The 10,500-nt window shown below is 39.2% G+C and overlaps 1 protein-coding gene across 3 annotated transcripts in view; it reads left to right on the top strand.

The window, feature by feature from the left end:
- LOC106869848 (uncharacterized) overlaps nt 1-10,500 on the top strand; it is a 204,614-nt gene that overhangs the window by 51,364 nt on the left and 142,750 nt on the right. For all 3 annotated transcript variants that reach the window (XM_014915761.2, XM_052975037.1, XM_014915765.2), the window contains one exon: nt 4,391-4,484. In XM_014915761.2, coding sequence (XP_014771247.1) covers nt 4,391-4,484 — 94 coding nt within the window. The remainder of the gene's footprint in view (nt 1-4,390; nt 4,485-10,500) is intronic.

Below are 10,500 nucleotides of genomic sequence, written 5' to 3'. Positions count from 1 at the left end.
GGTGAGGCCCACATAATAATAATGATAATAATAATAATTTGTTTGTTTTTTTTTAGAAGCATTATTGTAATTGGATGAGTCTGTTACTCTGCCTCGTCCCCTTGCCATGCATAAACTGATTTTTAGGAAAGCTGGCAGTCATTGGTTCACATATTGGAAGAATCAGCTCTCAAAACAGATGGTACCTCTTGACTAATTTGGTTATAACAACCTTCATTATCTCAATATGAAACAGTTCTCTCTCTATCTCTCTCTCTCTTTCTCTCTCTCTCTCTCTCTCTCTCTCACACACACACACTGCATATTATTTAACATAACATCAGTGATTAATGAACACGTGTCCATATATACACATACATACATGCAGGCACATGCAAACATACATACATATGCTCACATACACACACATACATACATACATAGACACATGCTTACCTATGTTCACACATATTACGCATATATTTACATGCACATCCATACACAAACACGCACACATTTAGGGAACTATAAGGAACTATAGGCCTAACTATATTTATAATTGTAGTATAAGCCTAACACTATAACAGGGGACTATAGGGCCTAACACTATTTGGATTAGGGCTCTATAGGCTTAACACCATTATAGGGGACCATAAAGCCTAATATCAGAGCAGGACATGCTCAGCCTAACAGTATATATTAGAGGGAACTATAGGGTCAAATACCATTTAGAATAGGGGACTATTAGCCTAAAGGTAGAACATGGAACTATAGACCAATCATTATTTTTCATTGTTTACAGTCTGAGTTCAAATCCTGCTAACAGTTATTAACTAGGGTCTATACAAGCAGCTATGCTTTTCTCCACCAGCTCCTTGTTATAGTCTCCTGTTAAGAAATCATTTGTAGTAGTAATGATAGTAGTACAGTGGTAGTTGTGATGCAGTGGTGGTGGTGATTTTGGTAGTGGTAGTAGTAATGGTGGTGGTAATGTAGTAGTAGTAGTAGTAGTAGTAATAGCAACAGTGGTGGTGGTGGTAGTTATCTCTGCTGGAAATCTTAGCAGTTCCCTCATCTCCCCCTGTCCCTCTGTAATCTCTGATATTTACCCACCTCTGCCTCCCACACTTCATCCCTTCCATCTGTTTTTTCCACACTTCAAATATCCCAACATAGAAAGATAGAGGGCTGAAGAGAATATAATTCCTTTTTAGGGATCATATATGGGGTGAAAGGGGGAGGAGATGGGGGCGGGGTTTATTTCTTCCCTAATTAGTGATGGGCATATGTAATTAAGATTAGGTGGGGGTGAGGCTGAAAAGATAAAGACGGGCAGGTAAGATTAAGATTTAAAGTAGAAGAGGAGGTGTGAGTTTGAGATGTTGTGATGTGTATGTTTTCCCAAGGGCTCAAATAATCGAAATAAAGTAGCACCTACTGGGAATTGAACCATGTTACTGACTTTGGTCTATCATATTTGTAACAACAGCAATATTTCTTAAAACAAATTATTTATCATTATTATTATTAACTAATAATAATGGCTTCAAATTTTGGCACATGGCCAGAAATGTTGTGGGAGGTGTTAAGTTGATTACATCGACCCCAGTGTTCAACTGGTACTTATTTTATTGACCCCCGAAAAGATGAAAGGCAAAGTTGACCTCGGCAGAATTTGTCCTCAGAATGCAAAGATGGATGAAACCTTTTCTTGCTTGAGATTTGAAACTGACAGAATCATTAGCATGCTGGACAAAATGCTTAGCGGCATTTCATCTGTCTTTACATTTTGAGTTCAAATTCTGCCATTTTGTCCAGCATGCTAATGATTCTGTCAGCTCACTACCTTAATGATAATAATAATAATAATAATCCTTTCTGCTAAAGGCACAAGGCCTGAAATTTGGGGCAGAGGACTAATCGATTACTTAATATATCGACTCCGAAAGGAGGAAAGGTGAAGTTGATCTTGGCAGAATTTGAACTCAGAATGTAAAGACAGATGAAACGCTGCTAAGAATTTTGCCCGTCATGCTAACGAACCTGCCAGCTCGCCACCTTATAGAAAAAAAAATATAATTAAGTGATACAAGGCCAATGTTTAAGGTTTATATAGTTGACTTTGTTATATGACTGGTATAGAAAAGTGAAAAGGAAAATGGACAGGATTAGAACATAAACATCCCTAGCTAAAGGTGACAAGGTATTTTGTCCAGTACTTTCTACAGCTCCTATCATACCACCAAATATCTTTATAGTAAAAAAATATCTTAGATGTAGTGTTGCATTTCCAGGAGAGATAGCAACAGCTTGTGGTGAAGGCCATGCTTTCTGGAAAGCACTTAATTGAATGAAATGAAACCTTTTCTTGCTTGAGATTTGAAACTGATCATGAACTCTCCATCAGCTTGTATTGTGGAGGAGGAAGTTGTCGGTGATTGAGTAGATTTGGGGTGGAGATTGTCATCAGATGGCAGCAAACAAAGGTTAGATATCTAATTAGAAGAATTACATAGCTTTCGTCCTCAAATGTGTTCAATAATTAATTTTTCTGCTCATTTCTCCGCTTTGGTGTCGGCAGACTGTTTAATGGTGCCATTTATAAATAGATCCATTACATGTGTGTGTGTGTTTTGCACATGTACACACGCACACACACGCATGTAAGAACACCAGTCTTTCTAGCAGCCTTGACCATTTTAATGGAGACTGGACTGTATTCTGTATCAGTGCTCTCCAAACTGGTCCATAATGCTGCACTCAATGAACCCCCACAATGGCACTCTACAACGTTATCTATACAACTGTGACACATTATGGCAGTGTCTATACCACAACCACCACCACAACAGTTGAACTGCTCAAATTATATTAAAAGTAATAAATCTGATTCTGCTGATCTTTAAAGTACCTTGTGTTTAGTTTTTATTTTTATCATGGTCTGAACCCAAGCCCACATGGTTGAGAAACGAACTTCTTATGCATATCAGCACATTTTCTTATTTATTGCATCAAACTGCATATGTTATAATATCCCTATCAACCTGAGACCTCTTCTAACCACATATCTTTGATAATGGGCAGCAGGGTGTGGTACTTTGTGCGTTATCTGTTGAGTGTTGCAAGGTTACAGGCTGAATAAGCTTGAGTGTATCCCAGTTTCTGTGGTGTAGTGCACGTTCCCTCTCCGACCGAATGGGGCACCAGTCTATTGTAGAGTTGACCCACCAGCTATTACTTGTACTTATTTTCAGCTGAATGTACTGAAACTGTGTGAAATGGAGAGTACCTTGCACAAGGACACAGTGTGCCGCAGGTCAGAGAATCGAACCCATATTCTAATATTCTTGATATCAACATTGAAACCACTACTAACCACATGCTTTGTCTGTCGAATGACGGATGAAGTATTAAGTATTCGTTGTGTTAATTATGGAGTGTTGCACTCGTTGAGTGTGGCATTCGTTGCATCCTACGCTATTGTCTCTTATCACTGGGTTCAATTTCTCTAAGTTCTGTAGGACTCTTTTAAGGGATTGAGTATCATTGCCGTTTGTTGTGTTGCTAGAAAAATGACGTGTGTGTGTGAGTCCCCAGTTTAACCTTTACCTGTGTAATCTTTTGGGGTACCATGTTACTTCAGAAATGACCTATATATCTATATATATCCTCGCCCCTAACTTTTAACTCTGTAGTGTTGGATGTTACCCCAGAAGTGATCTATATGTGTATATACACTCCATTTTAGTTTGTGTGTGTTTATTATATATATATATGTATATATATATATATATATTTATATATATATATGTATGCACACACACAAAATAACTATTGCCTTCCATTGATTCTCTTTCACTAAGATATAAATGCTCAGCTATATTTTATTAATGAGACATTTCCTACAGAATCCTAATTAAATGCTAATTAATCACACGAAGACACTAACAAATCCATAGACAAAATTTTAACTTTCACGCAAATGTATGAATGTTTATTTTGGATAGAGTCAGTGAGAGTTAACTCCCTTGTACAACACCACGTTGATTGATATGGCATCAGGATAGCACACTTTATCTCCTTTCTAGTCTGATACCCCCCCCCCCCACACACACATACACACTCTTACACGCACGCAGACACAAACAAACGTGTGTGTGTGTATTTGTTGTGATTAAACGTTCGAAGCTTCTCCTTACAATATCTTTATATCCTCACATGAAAATCTATTTCATTTTACCTTGTGTGGCCTGCCCGAGGAAGAGTGATTAATATTTATTATTGCCAAGAATATGGCCCTGTTGAAACTAAAGACACAGTCTTCAGTCATACGACATTGTCGTTAACGGTAATAATGGAATTCTAATGTTGATGTAAATATATTTCTAAAGGGTATTTGTTGTCTTTGTAGGAATGTTCGGCTTGAGGAAGATGATGCCCGATTTCGTCGTACTGCCTCAGGAACGATTAAATTTGAGGGCTCCGGTGGACAGTTCTCATCAAAGGTAAGCTACATCTATACTGTAATCTTAAACTAAATTGTCTTTTAATTTGTACCTGGGACAACTTCATCTCTGGTGAGAAACTGTCTCACCTTTAGTCACTCAGTACTCCTTCTATTACAGAAGTATAATAAAAACTATTTGTTTTGATAAATCATATGAAAATATTAAATTTGTAGACCTATCCAACCGATATTACATTCATGGTTATGTGGTAATCTATCTGATTGATGAGGAAGGCTTAAAAACACTCATTTACAACTCAGTAGTATTTATTTCATCCACTTTTCTGACAAAAACCTATTCATGAACATTTGACCTCCCATGTAGAATAACAGAGAATATTACTGTTATGAACAAAGGATTGCCCACAATGTACCTCCATGTATTTAATAAAGAGTTTTGTTCTTAATTCCCAAAACAATATGGTAGAAACCTGCCCAAGGTATGTGGGTACAAAAGCCGAGATGTTGTGACCGTAACAATGAAGATGGGGACACTCAATTAAATTTATCAATGTATAATAATGATAATTTCTGGAGATGGTTGGATGGTTCCGTTACTGAGATATTGTGACTATAATAACCATGATGAGGACAATAATGCTGGCATGACTTGGATGGTTTGACAAGAACTGGTAAGGTTACATCAAGCTCCATTGCCTGTTTTGGCATGGTTTCTACGGCCGGATGCCCTTCCTAATGCCAACCACTTTATAGAGTACTGGGTGCTTTTTAAATGGCACCAGTGTTTTTTATGTGGAACCAGCACCAGTGATTTTTATGTAGCAATATTTTCTCTTAAAAATTCAGACAAAACCATCATTTTCTTGATAAATCTGTCTAGGATTCTGTGTAGCAAAACGGGCTGGGGTGGTATGACCCAGTGGATGAGTTATAAGACATTGTGTTCAAGTCCATTGCAGTCTATTTCTCAGTAGAACAGTTTGCTCTACAATTGGTGGGAATGGATGACTGTTTATTGGGAAAGTCACATGTAATGTATGCTAGCACCTTATCCAGGAGGAGGTTTATTCCTTATTTCCCACCATGAAACCAAAACTAAGTTTCGGAGACGTTTCCATTTCACATGGCACAACAACTCTTAGACAAATGTAAAACCAGAATCCCACGATCATAGAAAATGAAGATCAAAGGACAAAGCTGTATATAAGTGTTAATTAATTATGTTTGGCATGATACCTAATTATAATTCCTAATAATATCAATTAGCATTTAAATGTACTTAATAATCTATGCAGATCACAGACCTATGTTGAAAGTTGATCAAATTTCAACTAGATTCTCTGTAAATCAGCTAAACATTGTAGATAGGATCTCTGCTATTACTGTACTGCCTCCTTATGTTAGAATATATAGCCAAGTTCTGTTTCTCTGTTATATACACCTCTCTCTGTTAAAAGTATATAACCAAGTCTACAGATGTATGTAGGAGTTATCTTCTCTTTCATAGCTGGCATGTAGACATTTTTCAGAGTGTTTTGTGAGATGACATTGTGCATGGTGTGTGGAAGTTAGCATTGTTGCCTAGTGTAATATGTGTGTGTGTGTGTGTCTGTCTGTCTGTATACTTCTGTATTTTTGTGTGTATGCATGTGTTTGTGTATATCTGGTCAAGTGTAATACATGTATGTCTATTTGTATGTATACATGTGTGTCTGTATCTCTGTATGTGCATCTGTATGTCTGTCTCTATGCTTGTGTGTGCTGTAAATTATAAGAGTAGCCATTGTGATTCTAATGAAAGTAAAGCTGACAATTTTGTCAAATTAGGGTCATTTAGTATACTTAACCACCCTTAATAATCCAAAGGAATATAACATCCACCCAGCAGGATGGCTTTTATGTTCCTTTGGTTACATCACCATAAACAGGGTGGGAGATGGTGAAGGGTGGGGTATTGTTTGACCTAGCGGCCCCATTTTACAAATTGGGTTGTTTTACTACTTTATGAACACCCCACTCTATACACATTGTCATATACAATCATAGATTCATATGACACTATACACACACACACACTTATGCACTCAACTACATATAGGCTACATTCAATATACACCCCCACATATAGCAGTTTGTAATTAATGTGTTGTAAACAATGATATTTAACTGTTAATTAGTTAGTGCGCACTAAACGAGTGATGTGGTAGTCGGGGTTTCAAATCTTGCTACAGACGTTGTTGATGACCTAAAGGGTGCACTGTGTTGTCACTATCACTTTGTTTCTTCTTGTTGCTAATGATGATGATGGTAGTAGTGGTGAGTAGTGGTAGGAGTGGAGTTGAATAGCAGGCTTCAGACGGTGATACTGATGTCATCAGTGTTACAGGTAGAGGTCTTAGTTCATTAGTCTATTATTGTCACCATTATCATTATCAATATCTTCAACTTCTTTCTCTACCTGCCTTCCTGATGGCTAGCCGGCGCCTCCCTGATGGCTAGGTACCATCTCACTGATTGCCGATGGCTAACTGCAGTCTCACCGATGGCTAACCGCAGTCTCGCCAATGGCCAACTGCAGTCTCACCGATGGCTAACCGCAGTCTCAGCGATGGCTAACCGCAGTCTCGCCAATGGCCAACCGCAGTCTCACCGATGGCTAACCACAGTCTCGCCAATGGCCAACCGCAGTCTTGCCGGTGGCTAACTGCAGTCTCGCCGATGGCTAACCACAGTCTCGCCGATGGCTAACCGCAGTCTCGCCGATGGCTAACTGCAGTCTCGCCAATGGCTAATTGATGTCTAACTGTGTCACAAGTCACTGATCTCCTCACATTATTATAGTATTCTTGCTTCCATGGTATATTTACATATCTGAAGAGAAGGCAACATCAGTTTGATATTTGTTTCTCACCCACACACACACTCACAACATACAAACATATACACACATTTACACCACACACTTGTATATGCACACACACACACATACACACACACACACACACACACATGGTCATAGGTTAAATTCTTCTGTGCAGTATATTCCCATACATTGCTGTCATTCCACCTCTACCATTGCACACCACCACTACATACCACCGCCATTACAACCATAACTAGAAACTGCCACACATCACTGCTACACCACCAATTACCACCACTACAACCACATGCTACCACTACACCATCATCATCACACACCACCACCATGTAACAAGCACCACCACCATCAACACCATCACCATAACCACCGCTACATCCACCACCACTGCCAGAACCATCACCACCACCACCACCACCACCATCACCACCACCACCATATTGCCAAAATAACAAGACACAATAACTGACGGAAACCTTTATTTTTGAAACAAATTTGACCTTTTCTCTATAAAATGACAAACTAATGTTGCTGCCGTTATTATTGCTGTTACTGTTGTTAGAAGTGAATGTGTTTGTTTTTGTATAATGTTCCTTCCACCCCCACCCCCTCTTCCATCGATGGAGTTGGAACCATGACATAATACTTTAATACTACCAATGACATGATTTGAACAACTGTCCTCTTAACTGGTTGTCCTTTGCTTGCTGTGCCACATCTAATCTGTTCAGTTTAATGTTGCTGTATTTCTGCTGGAGCTTTTTTTCATCTGTCTGTTGGGACTATAATATGTGCACACTTACACATATACATGTGTGTGTCTGTGATATATGATGAGAGGGCTAAAGCATGAGGGAAGGATCAGGAACAGGTTTCCTGCTTTAGAGGAGATACATGACTTCCTCACATTATAAAAGAGCAAGTGGAGCATTCAAGAGCATAAGGAAAGTGAGTGAGGAACACTAAACTACTACACACATACACGCATGCATGTATGCAATGACTAAACTGTGTGTGTGTGTGTGTGTGTGTGTGTGTGTGTGTGTGTGTGTGTGATCATTTAACATCTGCTTTCCATGCTGGCATGGATTTAGATGGTTTGACTGGAACTGGTAAGCCAGAGATCTCCCAAGTTCTAGTCTGATTTAGCATGGTTTCTATGGATGGATGCCCTTCCTAATGCCAACCACTTCAAGAGTATAATGGGCTGTGGTTCATTACAGCTGTTTCAGACATGTTTTTTTTATTGATAAACAATACATCCTTGCTCAAGAAAATAACACACATCCTGGTCTGGGAATCAAACTCACAACTTCACGATCGTAAGGTCAATGCCCTAACCACTGAGCCATGTGCCTTCACATACATATACTCACACAAAGAACAGCTACAGAATTATATTTTAAAATTATTGTTGGCAGAAGTGGTGGTGATGGTGGATTTAATGTTGATGATAATGTTGCTATTGAAATCAATTTATTTCTTACGCCAAATTCTATGAGAAATTTTCCCCTATTTACTGAATTCTCAATCAATAGAGAATCAGAATTAATTTGACCAAGTTTACACAGAAAATTATTTTAATTTACTGTTCTTTGTTTTTATGGAAATTTCCTTGTCTCTCTTTGAACCGAGACCTTCACAGAAAGCAGGCAGTCTCGAAAGAATTATTGACCAACATCAAGTTTCCATTTTTGGAAAACTACTCAAGTTTTAAGTTGAATCATTTGAAACCTGAGTGACGACCTCTTATTGTTGACCACTCAACATCACCACCACAGTCATCACACCATTGCCAACCACCACCATTACACCTTCCCCACTCACTCCCATCACCATAACCTGTGCCATTATCCTGTCACAACCACCACTCACCACAGCCACCATTCCTATCATCATCACACCATTCCCACTTACCACCACCACTGCCACAACCATCACCACCATCATCTCACTACCACCACCACCATCAACATTTGCCTCCACAACCACCATCATCATCACTTATGGTTTTAACATCTGTCTGGTGTTTGAAGTAAAAAATATTGCCATGCTGGCTTTAATTTGGGATTTCTGATGATTTGTAGACATGAGGTGCATGTGATGTAGAATCCTTCAACCAGATGAAATGAAACCTCAGCTTGGTGCAACAATACAAATCTGCTGACCCCTAACTGGCACAGACCTTTCTTGCACTGAGCCCTAATTTACACAGACCTCTGTAACACTGACCCCTGACATAGACATCTGTGACACTGACACCCTAACTGATACTGATCGCAAAGATTTAGGATTCTTCAGGTTTTTAACCCCTTGCAGACAGATATAGTACTGACAGTCTGTGCTGTGCACTGGTATTAGGCCATTCAGTTACTACATAATTTTTCATACAAGGAATTTTACAGCGTATTTACGGATTCTTCTCAGTGTGGTATATTTGAAAACACAGTGCCACACAGAGCAAGACATTGCACTGCTCACACACACAGTGTTTCAATGCGGTCAGTACTGCTTCCCATCTGCAAAGAGTTAAATATATAAACTTTAGTTTGAGCCCACCTCTAGCATCACAGTTAACATCTAGTTCTCCCCGTGTTGGTAGGTTTCATAGAAGTGGATAAACAAGTTATATTTCCTCTTGGATTGGATGATAATCTACTGTTTTAAATAATTTTACGGCTATGACGAATAAAAATTTAGGTGAGTAAGATTTCGCTGGCTTGCCCTAAACCCAATGAAATACCTAGACTCGATGCTCAAATAATTTTCTTGGGCTGTGATGGTATTAGTTATGGAGCAATAATTTCCTTCAGGACTAAGGCAGTGAGCTGGCAGAATTGTTAGCACACCAGGCTTAGCAGCATTTTGTCTGTCTTTACGATCTGAGTTCAAATTCTGCCGAGGTCGACTTTGCCTTTCATCCTTTCAGGGTTGATAAAATTAAGTACCAGTTGAGCAGTGGGGGTCGATGTAATTGACTTATCCCCTCCCTCAAAATTGCTGGCCTTGTGCCAACATTTGAAACCAATATTTCCTTCAGAACTGTCTTTCACCAGACATCTGGCTTTGGTGATGGGACTGAGGAGTGGGGGAGGCAGGGCTGACTCTGAGGCTCACTCCTGCCACCTCCACCACAACCGTCAATGCCGCCTCCACCACAACCGTCAATGCC

The sequence above is a fragment of the Octopus bimaculoides genome, chromosome 20 (assembly GCF_001194135.2).
Source record: "Octopus bimaculoides isolate UCB-OBI-ISO-001 chromosome 20, ASM119413v2, whole genome shotgun sequence".
NCBI classification, from domain to species: domain Eukaryota; kingdom Metazoa; phylum Mollusca; class Cephalopoda; order Octopoda; family Octopodidae; genus Octopus; species Octopus bimaculoides.
This window is presented reverse-complemented; position numbering and strand designations above follow the sequence as displayed.